The 19,025-nt window shown below is 40.1% G+C and overlaps 1 protein-coding gene across 14 annotated transcripts in view; it reads left to right on the forward strand.

Moving 5' to 3' along the window:
- The first annotated feature begins 6,485 nt into the window (after positions 1-6,485).
- The window catches only part of PEX5L (peroxisomal biogenesis factor 5 like), a 101,761-nt gene continuing 89,221 nt past the window's right edge, over positions 6,486-19,025 (forward strand). For 3 of the 14 annotated variants that reach the window (XM_071438008.1, XM_071438011.1, XM_071438014.1), the window contains exon 1: positions 7,229-7,704. In XM_071438008.1, coding sequence (XP_071294109.1) covers positions 7,684-7,704 — 21 coding nt within the window. In that variant the 5' untranslated portion in view covers positions 7,229-7,683. Of the gene's footprint in view, positions 6,721-6,790; positions 6,945-7,225; positions 7,705-19,025 lie in introns of those variants that run through there. The other 11 variants (XM_071438002.1, XM_071438007.1, XM_071438009.1 and 8 more) reach the window with 6 other exon arrangements.

The following is a 19,025-nucleotide window of genomic DNA, read 5'->3' on the forward strand; positions in this document are numbered from 1 at the left end:
CTGCCAGGAAGTCCCTCATGTCAGTAACCATGTGGAGTGGCTCTAAATGGATGCTCTGATGATTCCAGTAATTTCTGAAGGTTTGTTAAGTACAACAAACAGAAAAGCAGTTTAATATAGTAAGAGGACTATGTCTCATCTATATCACCAGCAATCACTAGTGGATAAAATCTAATTAGAGCCAAATTTTCACTTTGAGATCTGAAGAGAGCTTTTCTACTCAAGAAAAAAATGATCAGAAGAAAAACCTTTCAAATCTTCCTTTCATTTCAGGGCCATCACGTTGTAGGTACTAGTACAGCAGAAAAATTTTTAGCAATACTCAACCATTTAAGCCAGACTTTCACGAGCTCTATAAGCAAGTTTTCTGCCTAAGCAATTTTTCCCAATTTAGGGTAAATTTATGTGTTTAAATTGCACTCATTTATGTAATGGCAATGCAGTGCAGGTATACCAAAGCTGGGTGTAATCACAGCCAGGCTGGATATGTCATCCATACAGCACAGACACCAGGAGCCTGGAGTAGATAAATGCCTGCACACTTATGCAGCTTCTAAAACATGTTTTAGAACTTCCAGTGAGCTATATGAAACTTAAATCCTACTGGTATCTGAAAAAAAGGTAGATTTAAATTACCTAAGATGGTCAGGTGTGAAGGGAAGCACAACAGACCTAACAGTAGTGATGGGAAAACACAGACTTGAAAGTATTTAGGCAAGTCAGTTGTCTTCAGAATACTCCACCTGATCAAAATTGCCCTCAGATAATCTGAGCATAAATAGAAGCAATCTCAGAAGCATTAAACAGAACTTATAAAGAGGTACAAACACAGTGCTTATCATTAAAATAGGGCAAAAAGAGCTAGGAAGCTTATTTCTAGTTACAGCAGAAATACTGTAACAAATAATTGTTTTAATACCTAGATTAAAATAAGAGAGGAGTAATCAGCATTGCAGACTGATTTCTCTCTATTGTACTGCCAGGTATTACAGGCAGGCAAAACACAGTAGGTATATTTAATAAGAACTTTACAATCTAGTCATAAAGAGCTGGGGGAAAAACATAGTCCAGAAAAATCCCACTTACATGATTGCTTAGCTTTACTCAGAAAATAGTTCCTGATGATGCACTGTCAAACTAGAGGGCTTTCCTGAGTGGCATTCCAGCATGTAATCCAGTATTTTGATTAATGATTTGGCTGAAGGAATAGAAGGCATATTAGTTAAATTTACAGGGAACATAAATCTAGAAAAAAATTAAGTGAATTAGACAAGGATGTGCTCAAAATGTAAAAACATCTAAATAAAGGTGGAAAATGGTTTTGAAGAAGCAGAATACAAGTGGTTAAGTACAGCATCAAAATTCTAAAGTTAGGTAGGACTTATCAGCCACAAAAGCCACAGTGGCTAAGAAAATGATTCAGTAACGTCACCAGAGGTAGCAGGATCACAAGCTTAACACCACTCAGCAGGATCCTGGTGTTGCAATACCACAGAGAGATGTAGAAACAGAAATACTGCATGTAACACACATGAAGAATTTCTTCTGGTACTTGTCCAGTTTGGGTCATTACCAAAGTAAACCAGTCTAAGGGAAGTAACAAAAGAGATGATCAATATCTAGAAAACCCAACCTGTGTGACAAGGTTTAAAGAACTGCCATTGCTTACTCTTTCAGAAAAGAGAAAATCACAGGAAGATGCAATAATTTTCTTAAAATGTGTACAGAGCAGCCACAAAAGAAAATGGAATATATCCTTCTTCACATCAATTTTGTCTAAAGCAAACAGAACAAAGGGCATAAACTTCATCAGTGCCTGTTTAAATAAGGTCAATATTAAAAACTCAAATAGTAGGACAGTTAAGAACTAGAGCTGATTATCTGTTGGGTTGTGGACTTCCCACATTGTGAGACTTTCAGTGGGGTTGCAGAATCAACACCAACACATCTGTGCTACACTGCAGTCACACCAGCTGCAGGACCAGCGTATCTCTGGAGGTTCTAAATCTTCCATGAAACCTGTTCCTACTCCATAAATGAGGAATGGTGGGGTTACAAGTCTGCAGCACTTGTAGATGAGGTCCCTATCCATGCATTGTTCAATGGAGTCAGTGAAAGGTTTGTATTCACTTCAGCAGACACACACTGGGGTCCAAATTCAGGAAAACTTCCAAGAATGGCCATTTGGCCATTGACATGGAGCTTTCCTGGGATCTGCAATCAGGTGCCTGGTAAGAGTGGAAAGCCATGATTTCTCCTCTTTTCTTTGTCTACACTGGCAGATGATCCTTCCTGCATGAGGCATTTCTGTGTGGGGAACAGTGTCCCTACACATCCAGACCAGCTCCTCTGCAAACAAAGAAAACCTCCTGTGCTGGGAGCTGTGTGGCTGCACAAACAGAAACTCTGGTGCTAAGAAACACAACCATGCAGGGTAAAGGCAGGACAGACCCACTGGGAGGCAATTTCCTGCTCTCCTGGTTGATGATTTGATGGGGATGATGTGTTACTCCCTGCCCATGGCTTGTATCCTCTCTCAGCGGCTGCTCACCGATTCCATCACAGATACAGAGCTGCACGTGGATAAAAGTGCTGTATTTACTAACAGATACAGAGCTGCACGTGGATAAAAGTGCTGTATTTACTAACAGATACAGAGCTGCAGGTGAACAAAACTGGTGTATTTACTAACAGAGCTGCAGGTGAATAAAAGTGGTGTGGCTCCAACATAATGAAGACTTACTCTGTTAGTATTCTACTGGCACTATCTCTAACCTAATTGCCATTTGTTACTGTGGCTGGTGGTTTCTACACTGAGTCTCTTTAATTAAACATTGTATATGCATCATTAGCAAAACTTTCAGAATTTTAAAATTAATTTTGGATTGCATCTTGTTCACATTTATTATTCATTAAAGCACATAAAGGATCTCAAAAACTTTCTTTATATGTATTCCCTAAACATATATAAACACATTAGCATAGGAAAGGAATGTGTAAATACACATAATATAATTAGCACTTTCACTAATGTGTGGTTGTACCTTTCATACCTTATAACTGCCACTAGAAAACAAAGTGTAATTAGAATCTGTCAGAACTAACAATATTACAAATCCTAATTGTATGTTATTGATAAAGTTTAACACTATAAACATATTAATATATTAATTTTGACAGTTTTTTGCAACTTCACTTGAGTCTAAGAATAAGCTAGGTTATTTTCAGTAGTTAATTTTTAATCAGCTCCATGTTTTCACCAATTAGGCCAATTATTCTCAGTTAGCAGAAAACAGCATTAACGAAAATATTTATTAATAATAATGTTTGTAAAGATCTATTTCTTAACAAAATATAGGCACTAGGCATAAATTAACCCAAAGAGTTTCCATGTATGCAAATTACTTATCTCCATGGTTACATGAGCTAATAGACTGATGTTTCATACAATGTATATGCACCAGAACATTAATTTATTATTGAAAAAAGCAGTAAATATGTGTCTTTATGACCAAACATGTGCTATTGTTGGATGCTGGCAGCACAACCTGTTGTCACACCTGAGAAACACCAGAGGTTCAGAGGCATCTGAGAAGCCCCCTTGAGTGATGGGTGCAGCACCTGCTGGGCATCCAGAGGCACAAATTCCCCAAAGTGGCCCCTCCAAATCTCCAGTGCTACAACTCATCCTCCTCAAATTGCATTTCAAATTCTTCCATTGAACACTTCATTGCACACAACACATTGAGGATATTTTCACTTTTCTACATGAAGTGTGCAGGCCTGTTTATCTGTTCATGTTTAAGATTTTCCTAATAAAAATTGTGACTTACCCTTGCCATGTGGTTTCTTGGAGTGGAAATCCCAGACCCTGCCATTCCCATCACTGTGTTAATGAAGAATGTTAGAATAAGTGTTCTGAACTTGGAATCAATAGAAATGGTTGCGTGCAGTTTCACAGTCAGTGATTTTAGAGTATTTTAAGTTTACAGGATGACAGAAATATCAGTAAGGTCTAAAGGAATGAAAACTCTACCACCTCCCAGGGTAGTTAAGTGTCAGGATTTTGACAGTAGCTAGGTAGCTGCCAGCTTCTCCAAAATCACCTTATGCACTTTGTATTTCTGAGAATGCCCTCCTGTTACTGTCTTTAGGCTTCACAATGGTCCCAATTGCCCCAGCAATGTATTCAAAAACAAAATCCGAGCATTTATTTGCAAAATAAAGGATTTTTATTTGACTTCTCTCAAAATTTCCCCTGGAAATTTAATATTAATTAAAATCTGCTGAGCCATATGGTGACTTTTCTTTTTCTTAACAAACATTATGACTTTCATATTCTCTACCATGATTTTTTCCATTTTTGCCATAACAAACAACAAAGCTTAGAGAGATCATAGCACACGGACATCACTGGTTCAAATATTAATGCAGCCACAGAGACAGACCAAAAGGGAACACAAAAGAAAAATGTTTTCAAAGCATTTAAAGCAAGTGAACCTTGTGCGATTATCTATGCCCTGCAACAAAACAGATTTTCACACTCATAAACAGAGCAGAGTGAGAGAAGATTGTGGATCCTGGCACTCACCTGTTTCTAAGCTGTAAAGAACTTGCCTTTATATGCATGGTACAGAATTACACATTAATGCTTTCTGTGCAACCCAGCACTGCCTTTTTTAAGTTGCAGGATAACTGAGCTATAAGGATCATACACTGATTGCAGGTTAGGACTAGATGGAGAGAGAAACAACCTCACTGAAGCTTCTTCTTGTGAAGAGCAAGAGCAGAGGCAGAGTTTACACCTGTGGAAGCAGAGCACTTGTGAATGTGCCTGGGGCTGAACCACATTTGAGGAGCAGTTCCTGAAGCAGGAGGAGCCCCTGGCAGCCCCTCTGTCCCTGCACAGCTCTCCCTCCATCTCTGCTCTGCACCGACTGCTGCCCTGCCAGCTTCCTCCCTGACCACTGCCAAGAGATTTAGCCCTGCTAAGGAAAAAGGCAAAAGCTGGATCTATCTGGCTTTACTGGATCGCTCAAATCCTGCCAAAATGTGACATCAACATGCCATTGCATCAACAAATTGTGCAACAAATTGTGCTTCAGATGCATTAGGAAAAATGCCTGTAACACACTACGCTGTTAATCTCTAGCATTTGGATCTTGACAAATTCTACCAATGTTTGTCCTGCACTCACAAATAACACAGCATGAATAACCATTGCTAAATTAACAACTCTTCTACTATAAGTGTGATTTTCATACCCTGTAGAAAAAATTTAAGTTACAATGCAAATACTTAGATTTAGAGAAAGGAGATATTGCTACGCACTGGCATTGACAAATTTCCCGCAGTTTTACCCCTGAGAAAAACACAAGAGCCTCAGACTTAAAGCAACAATAACAATAAAAAAAAAACAGTAAGGAAAAGGTATTTTCAAGTGCCTTAGAAACATTCAGCTACTCTAGAAAACCTGCACACTGACACAGGAATGGACACTCTGGATCTACTGTAGTCAGAGTGAAAAATTGCACCTTTGAGATTACTAAAAGCTTAAGAGTCTAATAAATCTCAACAAACAGCAAAGACATCAGGGCTCCAAGTTTAAATAGGACTTGGTTGTTTTCATCTGGATCTGAACTTATAAATTGAGCACAAAAGCAGCCAAATATTTACATCTGGAAAATCTGTTCTCCATATCATGTAATTTAAATGAAACCATGCTAATTCAAATCTGGTATTTTCACCTAAGTGCAGTCACCTTTTGTGAAATTTTACAGTAATATATGTCTAACACGTATGGACAATCCCAAAGATGTATTTTAAGCTCATCAGCTCCTAATTGAGGTTTTCAAAGCAGCTTAAGGGATTTAGACAAAAAAAAAATATTCATTTCTTCTTTCCTTTTGTCACCAATACATGGCTAAACTCCTCGGCTGCTCTGAAAATCTCAGTGAGCTGGGTACGTATTCACTGGATGTAAGAGAACTGTCACTTTTGCTATTTATCTAAAAGATAAAACTCTTAAGCCTAAGTGAAAAAAATAATTGGATAGATTTTGCTTATGCCATCACTGAAGACTTTATGAACTCATGTTCTGCAAAACCCCATTTTTTTAGCTGAATGGGAACACTTCAAAAAGGCTTTTTTAGTCAGCTGAAATGAGAGCTGTGATGATACAAATGTGCTGCTTTCAGGAATAAGAAATCTATTTTGCATTGCTCTAGTACAGGAGCACATTTAATGTTGGATTGCTCTGGTCTATCAAAAGCATCATAAAGTTTTGTGTAGTTTAATAGTGAAACTTGAGAGCTCAGAGCCAAGAAATTACACAATCTAGCAAATTCCAGGCGCTGGAGGGTTTCTGTGCTACTGAATATAGACACACTGGGTAGGACAGAAATTTACGATGAAATTGAAGCAGCTGCTCCTTTTAGCAGATGGGGAGTTTCGGGTTTGAGGTGGCGAAGTAGAGAAAAAAGCTGGATCCAAGATGATGCAGGTGTCTCCTTCAGGATTTAGCCAGGCCTGTTGTGCCAGTTTACAAGGTCAGAATTTTGCACGTACGGGCCGGTGCCAGATTTTTGCCTATATAACAAGCGTCTTTGGCAAGCGTTGAAAAACGCTACTAAGCGCTACTACCACGCCAGAACAGGAGTCTCCTGACATTTTCTGGGAATCACAAGAGATCACGTTCGCTCTTCATACGCAGAGCAGAAGGTAGGGCCCGGTCCTTTTGCTGAAACCCGGTTAATTGCGGCCGGGAGCGCGGCGCTGCCGCTCCCGCTCCGCGGGCAGCGACCGCTCCCGGGATGCGCCCGCGCCGGAGCCGCTCCCTGCGCGCCCCCTCCGCTTCCACACGGGGAGCGAAAGTCGCGACCACATCCAGGTTTTGCCGGCTCCTGCCTCCGGGACTCTCCGATTTTTGCTGTTATGCTTAGCAGGTTTTTTGTGGGTTTTTTTTTTTTCGCGTTGTTTTATATTTTTTTTTCTTTTAATGACTGCAGCGGGAGCCGCCAGCCCTGGCGGGGTGGTGGGGCCGGGGCAGCGCGGCTGCAGCGGGACCCGCCCGGTGGCCGCGGGGCTCCGCGCGTTCCCTGGATGCTGCGCGCTCCCCCTGCGGAGGGAGAGAGGGAGGGAAGAAGGGAGGAGAGAAGGAAGGAGGAGGAGGGAAGGGGGGCGGGAAGGAGGCCGGGGCTGCCGGCGGGAGGCGGGGGAGGGCGGCCGGGGCCGGGGCCGCCAGGCCGGGGCGGCTGCAGCGGGACGAGGCGCGGCGCGGGCGGGCGGGCGAGGCCCGGCAGCAGCGGCGGCCCCGCTCCGCCCCGCGGCTCTCCCCGCCCGGCCGCCCGCAGCCCTGCCCGGGTCCGCCCGCCTGCCCAGCGCCCCCGAGCACTGCCCTGGGCAGCGCCGGCACCGCCTCACGGGGGGAAGCGCAGGCAGCGAGGCGAGAGGAGGGCGCCGAACAGCTCTGGCTTACTGAAACCAGCACAGGAGCTGCCAGGACAAATTTTGCTCTTTAGCCAAAAATAGCTCGTTCAGGGTTAGGCTTTTTTTTTTTTTTTTGTCCTTTTTGCTTTTTTTTTTTTTTCCCTTTTTTTTTTTTTTTCCTTTCTTGTAGTGGAGCGGCCGGAGCAGTGCCCCCCGCGCAGCGCCGGCCTGAGGGCAGCCGGGCGGCCGGGCAGGATGTACCAGGGACACATGCAGGTAAGCAGCCGCGCTCGGGCAGCTCCGGGCGGGCTCCGGGAAACGCGGCGCCGGGAAGTTTCGGTGGGCTGAGCGGAGGGGAGATGCCACCCTGGCACTGTGCAACAAGTGACCTGGTGCGGTGTGACCGTGGCGCTCCGGCTCGGGGCCGAAGGGAGCGGCGTGCCCGGGGCTGGCGCTGCTCGGCGGGGGAGGATGGCAGAGGGGTTCTGTCAACTTTGTTACTAGGTGAAGTTCTCCGTGTATTTTTCCGTGTGCGATGCCTGCTTGTTCAAACAGATTCAAGGGAGTATTCCAGGGCAAACATTGTTATGGCATGCTTTAAGTGACACATGTCTCCTGCCATCCTCTTGATGCATCTCTTCCTGTATGTCAAGTGAAGGGCAAACAATAAGGGAAAAGACAGAGCACTTGCTTTGCAAAATCTGCAAAGGTTTCACAACACACTCAAACTGTCGATTTGCTCAGTGTGTTGTGTTTAAAGGGGATGGATTTCTATTCCTCCCTCCCCACACGGGATGAGGATTAATTTTGCTAAGCCACGGAATGACTTTGTAGAATGAATTCAAACACCTGGCAAAGAGACTTCAACATTTTAGGCAGAAATCTTGTCTGATGATCCTACTGATCTGTTGCCTTGGCAGAGTACACCCCTCCCTGATAAAAACATTCCACTGCCTTGGACCTGATGGCTTTAACCTTGACTCCCACTCTCCTTCACAAGGCTCTTCCTTGGAAAGCCAAGTCTGTTTTGAAGGAGGAAGTATCAAAGTGGAGTAAAGGTTTTCATTGATCTCCCAGATTCATTCCTTTGCTTTGACCCAACAATCTGGCTTGGTGTTCACCGCCAGGAACAATCAAATGCTTTTATCAGGCACCAGCCTTGTGTGTGGTGTTAGCACCGAGGCTGTTCAGAGGGGAGCTGCAGCCTCGGGAGGTGCGAGCTGACCACTTGTGTTTGGTTTGCACAGCATTCAAACCCCGGCTGGGTGCTCATGGGGACCGCAGGAGTGTCAGAAGCCCGGGTTGTGCACGATGCAGATGAGTTAAGGCAGGACTCTGATCCAGCACTGCCTTCCAGAGCTGAATGACACCGGTTACTCTTTCACGTTTGTGTTATCTGGTAGCAGCAGTGATAAATAATGTGACATAACACTGCTTGTAACAGAAGAGCAAACAGGTTTTAACATGAGATGAAATCAATGGAGAGAGTATGCATGTTACCCTTTATTTCTGATAATAAGGTTAAAACACAAAACCAATCCTATAAATAATGCGGCTGAATGGGACGTTGCCAAATAGGTATTTACATCCTTAAGAAAGCAGAAGTTCTTTGCTGTGAGTGACATCTTGCAAGATTTCAACAGACATACAGCACTTTATAAAAGGGAATCTAATGGAATCTTGAGGTGTCTCACAGCACTGTAAATTTTCTGAGTCATTCAAAGATTGAAGTCAAACTTGCAATAGGAAATAAGGTCAAAACATGCAAATATGTAGTGACTGGTGTACTTCTTTAATTTTTTCTTTCAAAATACTTCTATTTTTCCAGCTCAAATATAAATAAATTATAACTAAATTATCTTAAAAGGCATGCTGAGATAAAAATACTATTCCTGTTGAGTACACTTATAATTTTTAAATACAAAAGCCCACCTCAGTTCATCATCCAAACTTTTGAATACATTTTTGTCCTAACAGGAAGCATTAATGAGCTTCAGATAACATCTACAAAGCTTAAAGCCTTAGGAGAGATTTTCATGTTTAGTATATCCTTAATTAGATCCTTTAAGTGAGTCAGGCAAAGACAATAAAAAGCTAATTTCTTTGCAATGAGATGATCTACTGTAATGTTGATTAAACCATGTTGGGACATAGGCCAAGTTACCATACAAATACAATGAAAAAAAAAAAAAATGTCAGCACATTTTAAGCATTATAGGTTCTTTCTTGCTATCCAAGACTACTTCTGAGACTTTTACTAATTTAGGAAGAGCTATTTGCTATTACCTAAAATAAGGTGAACCATAAACCCATCCCAGTTTGGGTGGATCAAGTCAGGCACATAGGTCAGCACCCTGGACTCCTAAGCAAAAATGATCTGATTTTTAAAGCACTGAGCCCTTAATAGAACTTACACTTCTTGAAGAGAAGGTGGTGTTTAGCTGGGTAAACTGCACTGGGTACATCCAAATGCAAAATGATGGGTCAATATCTAACACCTGATCCTGCGCGCCTTAGAGCAATCGTGCTTCTGAACTTATTGGGGTCAAATGTAGGATCTGATTTAGAATTCCAGTAATCATTTCCTTTTTTCCTACTGTTCTGTTCTCAGATATAAAAGTAAAATCTGCAGAATTAATTCCATAGTCCCCTTATTTTGAAAGATGCTTGCAGAGCCCTGTTTCACTAATAACCTGCTGTAACTCAGCTAATTCTTGGAATACTTCTAAAAGGGGAGAACCTTAACAACCGTAACAAGGTAATAAGCATAATTACAGAGATTGGGGTTTTACCTATCTTGAGAGGCATCAATCATTATCAGCTTCAGTGGGGAATTTCTGACTAAGCTCAGTAAATTGTGCAAGTGTAGATGAAATATACTTTGCATTTAAGCTCTGCTGAAGTCCACCACTGAAAATACTTTACCACATCAGGCCATAATGTGTGCATCTCTTCTTAATTTTTTGTTTATAGTACAGATTAGGTTTGTTGGTTTTGTTTTGTTTTTTTTTTTTTCCCCAAAAACCAGAAAATCACTTTGTTTATTCCAAAGACCTAGGTTTAGATTTTCTCCTTACTGGTTTCTAAGTGAAGCCTCACAACACAGAAATACTGAAGAGGTCCTAAGCTAAAATTCCAAAGTCAGTTTAAAACATTTGACAAGAAGGTATGTCCTGCCTTCACATTTCCAGGTGCCTTTCTGTAGGATTTGCTTTTGCCATCACTTGTGCAGCACATGCTTTCAGGTGAAACACCAGGAGAGAGGTGAAGTGCCCTTCCACAGAGCCAGCACCACGAGCAGCACGAGGATGCAGAGAAGCGCAGTGCCACAGGAGCTCTTTCAAAGCTGTCTCACCATCCTCATGAGATTAAACCTTTGATTTCTCCATGTTTGCTGGTTGGGTTTGCACAGTGACCACAGGGACTGCCCTGGGTCCTGAGGCAGCAGCTGCCCCTCCTGAGCCATGGGGGTGAGGCTTCTGCAGGAGAGAGAGAACTTCAGAGGAGATGCACGGGTTGTTTGTCCACAAATGTACAACCTCAGTTATGTAAGAAGTCCTGTTTAATTCAGTAGATGTAGGCTCTGACAGGATGGAGCCTGATGGATACAGGAGCACACCCTGGGATTCACAGATAAGGCAGAAGAGCCAAGTCTAAATGCTAGACTGTACAGGTGAAAGAGAGTGTTTGTCTCCTAGGATAATGTGTGCAGTCCTGTGTGTGTGGTTTTCCATCTTCAACAGAACAGTAGCCGACCAGATGGAAGCAGAACATAAGCTGAGTTCAACCCCCAATCACTGCTCTCAAATTGCTGTAATTTTAACAATCAATTATAAAATGTTTTAAAGTTTTTACAGTATATTATAGACCTGATACCAGTCCTCCTGTTGACTTCTATGAAAGTACTATAAATGAGCAGGGGGCAAATTTCAGTCACAGAATGAGATTTGCACAGCATTTGGCTTCCTATGAAATTCAAAATAAATGCCTTCAAAACTGTTTGCCCTGATGCTGTATTTAGTCAGCCTTCCCCAGCACAAATGCTTGAACAGAAGAAGTGCTTTGCCAAATGTTGGCATGGGATTTTATATATGGCAGTGTTATGTTTTGAGATGGCTTAATTTAGACAAAGCAGAAATCTTGACCACACAGGGGTACCAGAATTCCTCTGGCACTTTTTTGCAGGAGCAGCCTTATTAGTCAAGATGCCTTGGCCAAGTTCCAGATCAGATAGTTGTCTCCCAAACTTTTAATTGCATAGGCAGTCAGCTTCATGCCCTTAATTCTTGTGTTGTGATATTTAACATTGTGCCATTGGCATTTCCTATTTACATGGAATGATCCATATTAATCATTCCTGTTTCATTTCAGTTTGTCAAACACACACCTATATGCTCGTAGAGGGTCTACAAAAAAATAAGTATGTGTACATGAAAATTCTTGCAAGTTGGAACCTCAAGGGCTTCACATCTTTTAGTGGGCATGAAAAATATTGCTAAATATTTTATAAAAGGCATTTTTTGCACTGGTTTGTCAACATTTAAGACACAGCTAACTCACTGAGGAAAGGGAAGCAGAACAGTTTCAATATGAACTGCAGAGGCAAAGCCCATTTTGGTTTACTTGGAAACCTATTAAAAATATTGCAACAGTGTTGGTGACACTGCTACCTAAAGTAAATAAACCCAAAGCTATTAAAAAGTTATGAATTAAAAAAAAAATAAGTAATTTGCATTTTTACATTAATAAAACAGCCCACAAAGAATATGCACAATGTAAAATTCCATTCAATACTAAGTTGAATCTCTGCTCAGCTGTTAATACCAACATAAACTTAATAACTTTAAGCTACAAAATTTTAAAAATCTGGGCACATGGCTGGAATCCTAACTGATCTCTAGTGGTGTCTATGAATCATAACTCCTATCCTACATAAAATTACATTATGATAAGCTGATAATATTTTATTATTACAACTCTTTTCTAAAAAAGTACTCACAACACTAGGGTAGTCTTTTTGATGGTAGGTGTTCCAATTTGCCTTGATATTTTCCTGTATTTCAGTAGCAGCCCTACCAAGTTTTGAACAGCAGATTATGAACTGCTTGTAAATTGAAAAAAGGTAAAACTAATGAGCTCACTTTCATAGAATGAAGTTAATTCAAAGAAAGTAGATGATGAATTGCATTTGGCAAAGGCACAGACTGAAACTGTAAAAATTGTGAGCATTTGCAATGCCGGTAGAGGAAGCGTTGCTTGAAGCTGTTGAGCAGTTTTATAAGAGCCTGGTAGAAAATCTTGCAAAGGCTCAGAAATTCTTGGCTCATGCTGTATTTTTACTGGATGTAAATTAGGAAGAATTTTACTAACTAACTAAGGATCCACCCCTCTATTCTGGAATTAAATTCATTCAAAAAATAGAAAAACAACAGCCCCGAGTGTAGTCCCTGTCATATATTAATATAAATGTTAGTCTAAACCCAGTGTATAACTTTCACCAAAGAGGCACTGCTTACTCAAGAACCCTGCTGTACTTTATTTTTTAATCTACCACTATTGTCACAATTTACTATGCAAAGCAGGAGGATAAAAAGTTGGGATACAAGTCCACCAGCTGTATCAGGATGAATTGTTCAAATAGAACTGATAGTGGAGCCCTGGAAAATGTTAAAGATAGACTTTGAAAACGTTAGGCTTTGTGTTTTCTCAGATCACTGCACCTGCGTAAGCAGTATGAGAAATGATATAATTGTTAGATGTGATGATTGTTTAGTAACTAAATATAATTATTGTATAGTCATAAGAAGAATCATGAGAAACTATGTTAGAAATTGAAGGGGGAACCATGAGAAGCCATGCTTGACTGAAATCTATGTATGCAATAGAACAATATGAGTTTAATAATTAACATGAAAGTTCTATAACTACAGAATATAAAAACACGATCATCTCGAATGTGTGGCCGGAGTCAGATTTGAGTTGGATACTCCTGACACCCAGAGCTCTTAATAAAAGCACCTGCATATAATCACTTATGTGATTATGTGTTTCTGAATGCTAACAGAACAACAGGCATGAAATGATGGAAAAAATAATTCATGCAGAAATTTAGACTTTAGAAAATGCAGTCTCATAACTTGGCTGTAGATTATTTTGTAATTTATAATAATCTTGTTTCTAAGCAAGCTTTAAAAAAAGGAGTGTTGATGTACAAACCAGGTCCATTTAAAAGCCTCTATCTAGCTTAATTTGCTATTTTTTTTGCAAATGTTGAAAATGAAAAAGGTAAAAGCATTGAAATAGTACTTAGAATTAATCTACCCAGCACACAAAGTATGTATTAGTTGTTTGTATCACGGAATCTAATTTTGCAGTCTGTTTCAGAAACAGGTGATGCAAAACTGAGAGAAATACTTGTCTACCAAATTAGAGTAATGGCATGTAAACTAGAAGGTGACTTACTGTAGCTATGGATTTTCATCATTGTCCAGTAATATTTCTAATAAAATGCCTAAGGATCATAAAGACCAAATTCAGCAAATTTTTCTGTCAGGTTAGAATTATTATAAACAGTCTAGCATTTCATTGCTCTGCTCTCAGGCTTTTGAAGTTCTGAGTCATTGGTACATTAGTTTTACTTCCAGTGGTTTATTTGCATATAAATAAAGTAAATTCTAAAATATCAAGTAAGTGAAACTCATTATACGCAATGGAAAAAAAAAAATCCATATCTCATCAGTTTACCCATGCCCAAAAATACAAATTGCAAGACAAAGTTTCATGTTAGCCCCTGAATGGATTTTCCCAAATTTTGCACAATTGATCATGTATCAGCATTGCTGCAGCTCCTCTCAAAAAAACATTTTGTGCCAAACTTCTGCAGGTTGGCATAGCAGATGTAAGAATTAAGTTTTCTTCCTCTACTTCTCCATTGCCTACCATGACACTTTGATTTGCCACTGCTGCTCCTCTCACTGTCCTGTTTGCTGATTTTCTCCTCCTTGCTGGAGTTTGAAGGCTTTCATGGGATGTTTTGTCTCCTGCCACGTTTGTGGTGTTTTCCCTCCTGCTGCCCAGGGCAGGGCAGCCAGGTCACCCACCCATGGGTGACCCCCTGCACCAGGGGCTGAGTCCCCCCTCAGCACCCCTTGGGCACAAAACAAAAGTGTTCCCCAGCCCAGTTCTACTCCCTGAGCACTGGTTCACTCACATCATTAGAGGGAGGTGAACTGGTGGGGGAGGATTTCTTACCAGCAGAGCTCCCTCTTCACAAGCTGGGTGAGGATTAGGAAGCAATAGGGGACTCCCATGAGAAGGGAAGTAGCCAGCTTCAAAAAAACAACACCTGAATTTTATCTACAATGTTTGCAGGATAGACCTGTACACATAAACTCACTCTTCTCACATGCTTCTCTATTTTGGCAATCCCTAGGGGAAAAGAGCCACACTAAATAAAGTGTTTGTGAGTTTCTCTGTAAAACATGGAGCACTCTCCTCATTCATGTTCACTTGTCTTAGAGCAGCCTGCTGGCTTCTGGTTCATTTGTGTTCATGTTCATCTCATATCATTTCCTTTTTACACCTCTTACCCCAATATGGGGAAATACAAGTTACCAATGCTTTTGGACAGCATTTTTTAATAAAATATGCATTTAGAACAGAATAACATCTGTGCATTTAGAACAACAACAGAAGCATATGTGATAAGGAAAGTGCAGTGCAATTAATTTAGACAAATTACTTTCCTTGATTACATTAGGGCTTTGCTGTTATGAGATATATAAAAGAAATTCAGATGCTCTTGTCCACTGACATTTAAAAATGAGAGCTTCAGAATTATTTTGACATGCATTTACTATCAATCATTTGGCTTTATAGACTTTAATAGTTTTCAAAAGCTGAGGAAACAAACTTTGAAATTTGCCTCACCAACATTAGAGCCAGCAGTATCTTAACCTTTATATCAGTGTATCTACTTTGAAATTACACAGTTGTAAAAAATGCAGTCATTTGCTTCCATGTCTTTTTCATGTTAATTTCTGTCTTCCCAATGTCACCAGTCGGGTTCCAAAGCTACGGTGTCAAGTAGTGAATACAGCATTTCCTGGATAGGGGTAGGGAAGCTGACACAAAAGACCTTTTCAAGTTCTGCATTTTCTGACTAGTAGGTGTATCAATAAAAGGTCCAGGAACTCTTCTTCACTGTTAATTAAAAATCAGTTGAGGGGAAATACTTGCCCATTTAAGCTTAGCCTGAAATACAGAAATATGGTTCTCAATAAGTAATGCTAAATATTAGAGTTTAACTTCACAGAATTTCCTGTGGTCAATTTTGCTAATATTAATGTAGGAATAAACAAAGACTATAATCATAAATAGAAGCTTTTTGAGTATTTTTGAGTATTTCTGAGTATTATGTAAAACTGAGAGTAAACGTCACATTTTGATAGGTTAATAATCTGTCAGAACCTCTTAAAACTGAAAAAAATAATATTTTAAACAAAAGTACAGATTCATATTATTTATGCTAGGTAGGAGGTGGCCTTAGTCCTCAATATGGCCTTGGACACCATTGTTATAGGAGTAATGACAGAAATGTGACAGAAATGATTAATAAAATAAAAAACACAGCTTGACATGTGTCTCATCAAAGTGACAGGTTATTTCTGCTGTCATTCATGAAGTTTAACAAGGAATGTAATTTTCCAGTTGCAGGCTTGAGATGCAGATGATATCTTTCATCTTTTGCTATTTGTTGTCTAACACTCCTTTTAAGAACAAGGACAATTTTAAGAAGGCTTTGAAAAAGGAACACAAGAAAGAATGTATAATAAAAGAAGTGGGGGGGAAATTATGATGTATAACAGAGAAAACAATGCAAAAGTATGGAAACTAGGAAATAAGTGATTGGTGGTTTTGTTCTGAACAGTTGATATTACCACTTTACCCAATCCAGGTAATGTACACAACATGACAAGTTATATACAGCTAGAAGAGATGCATAGGATTGCCTGAACCTGTGCAAACAAAAGAAATTGTAATTATTAGAAGATAGGTAGATACTACATGGAAATAGTGAAAGAACAATGATCCATGTAATACTCACAAAAAAGGATTCCATGCTGTTCAGGAAAGGCAGGAAAACAAAGGTGTTGGTTACGTTAAGAACTTGGACCCAAAGAAAATGAGCAAAAAATTTTTAAGAAGCTTCACAACTAGTACTTTCAATTTTTATATTGTTGAGGTTATGCCTTAATACAGAGTATGGAGAGCACACAGAGGATGAAGATAGTCCCTCATAGGCAGAAGGAAAATATGCAATTGCCTAAAGTAAAGCTTATTTGGATCTTAGAAATATATTAAAGTATATTAAAACAATCATTGGAGGTTTTTTGTTTTCTCATGAAAAAGTGGGAGGAGAAGTAAAACATACTCAAAGTGGCATCTGTATTATGGATAACCTAATTTATGGTGCAAAACCAAAATGTTTAAGAGGGTATGAATTCTTCAGCTATTATAAATGTGTTATATTAAATTGAAGACTTGGTAGAAAATATATTATAGTCTAGTTACAAATGTGAACAGAACAACAGAAAATAGACCAGATTTAAGATAAGGTGAGAAAAAAGGTAAGACAACAGCCCAGATACCCATATGGCTATCTGTAATCTTCAAGGTTTTAGGGAACAGATTTCAAAGAGAACTAAACAAACCTAGACCCAAAAAAAAAAAAAAATTGAATTTGCCAGGAAAACATAATGTCAGACTAACCTGACAGCATTTTCTGTTATCATAGCTGGGGTTTTAGGCAAGAGAACTATAATGGGCGTGATCTATATGATCTTTGGTAAGCATTTGTTATGGTGTTACAAAAGAAATTATTATTGAAGTTGGAGAAAGTAAAGAATAGCACTAAATCTGTAAAGAAGGCAGGAAACTTATTCATGGGGAAAAGAAAAATGGAGCACTAAAGGAAGGACTGTCAGACTCAGGAAAGTTTAAGAGGGAAGGATTTTGTGGATCACTGTTGGAAGCGGTTGTTTCTGATGTTTCATCCACAAACACACAAGAAGCAGGAAGATGGTGACTGCATTTGTTGATTACTCAGTGCTGCAAAACATTTTCAATATTGGGAAACATTCAGTACTGCTGAGCTCCAGTCACCACACAGAGGGACCTGTCTGTACCTCAGCAATAAAAATACAATTTCATTTAACACTATCATCAATAACAGAAAGCCGACCCTAAGCCATGGACTATCATTTAGGAATTACTGAGAAGAACGACTTGCACACACATAATGACTGCAAGTTGTCAATAAAATACATCCATAAAAAAGACAGATGCAGATCTAGCTTTAGAAGAGTTTTTTCCAGAATAGTCAGGAAAATATCAGTGCCAGTTGACAATGCCAGCAGCAGATTTTCAGTTGAGAATCTTGTACAGAAGAGAGGCATGGAAACAGCTCCAAAGAAGGATGATCAAGGAGAAGGGAAAGTCTGTCTTGCAAGAAGAGACCAAAAGATTTTGGCTTATTTCATTGAGCAGAATGACAGCTCAGCAGGACCATAATCACAGCATGTAAATGCATCAGGGAGATAAACACCAGATATGGAAAAAACTAAATTAGCTAAGAACAAAACTGGCATGGAAACAAATGGATATTAACCAGCTGTGAATAAATTTAGGTTGGAAATTAGAAGAAAGTTTCTGATCATTAGAGCAATCAAGACTTCCAGTAGCCTTCCAGCTGGAATAGTGGATGCAAAAAACCAAATTACTTTTAAGATGAAACACAGTCAGTTTCTGAGAGATTTGGTGTGACATGCTGCCTATGAGACCAGAAGATTGAAGCTCCAAGGAAGGAACAGTACCTTCCTTGTCAGAACAGAATCAAAGAATGGTTCAGGAGTGGACCACAGTGGATCTCACCTGGTGCTACTTCCCAGCTCCAGCAGGGTCATCCAGAGCACATGGCACAGGGTTGTGTGCAGATGGTTCTGGGGTGTCTCCAGTGAGGGAGACTCCCCATCCTCTCTGGGCAATCTGTTCCAATGCACAGGAAATTTCTTTCTCATGTTCAGGTGGAACTTCCTGTGCATCCATTTCTGCTCATTGCCTCTTGTTCTGTTGTTTGGCACCATCAAACAGAATGATGAGCCTGGTGCATCCTCCTGACCCCCTCCCTCTAGATATTTATACAAATGAATGAGGCCCCCTCTCCGTTGCCCCTCTGAGTCCTCTTCAGAAGTCTTTCAGAAATTGCATTCTCAAATTTCTGTGACTTCAGCAGATACACACCCCGAGTCTGGTTCAGAAAAACCAAAATACTCAACATCAAGAGGTCAAAAGTCTTCCTGTTACAGCTGTGGAAGGTTTGACTGTATTCACAGTTTGAGTAACCTCCTGCTAGGAGACCCACACAGGCAGTGACAAATTTGTACCACTTTGCCAAGTCCAAAACATTATTTTGAGTAGAGCTGAGCTTTAAAGTTTGAATATTCTCTCTGCCAGCTTTCTTATCAAGTCTCCCACTCTGCTGAACTCATGTTTTTGCTTCATCTAAAACCTTTACAATCAGAGAAAATGTATTTCCC

Source organism: Agelaius tricolor, unplaced genomic scaffold, assembly GCF_023055355.1.
Source record: "Agelaius tricolor isolate 1412-34295 unplaced genomic scaffold, bAgeTri1.0.p SCAF_12, whole genome shotgun sequence".
Classification (NCBI taxonomy): domain Eukaryota; kingdom Metazoa; phylum Chordata; class Aves; order Passeriformes; family Icteridae; genus Agelaius; species Agelaius tricolor.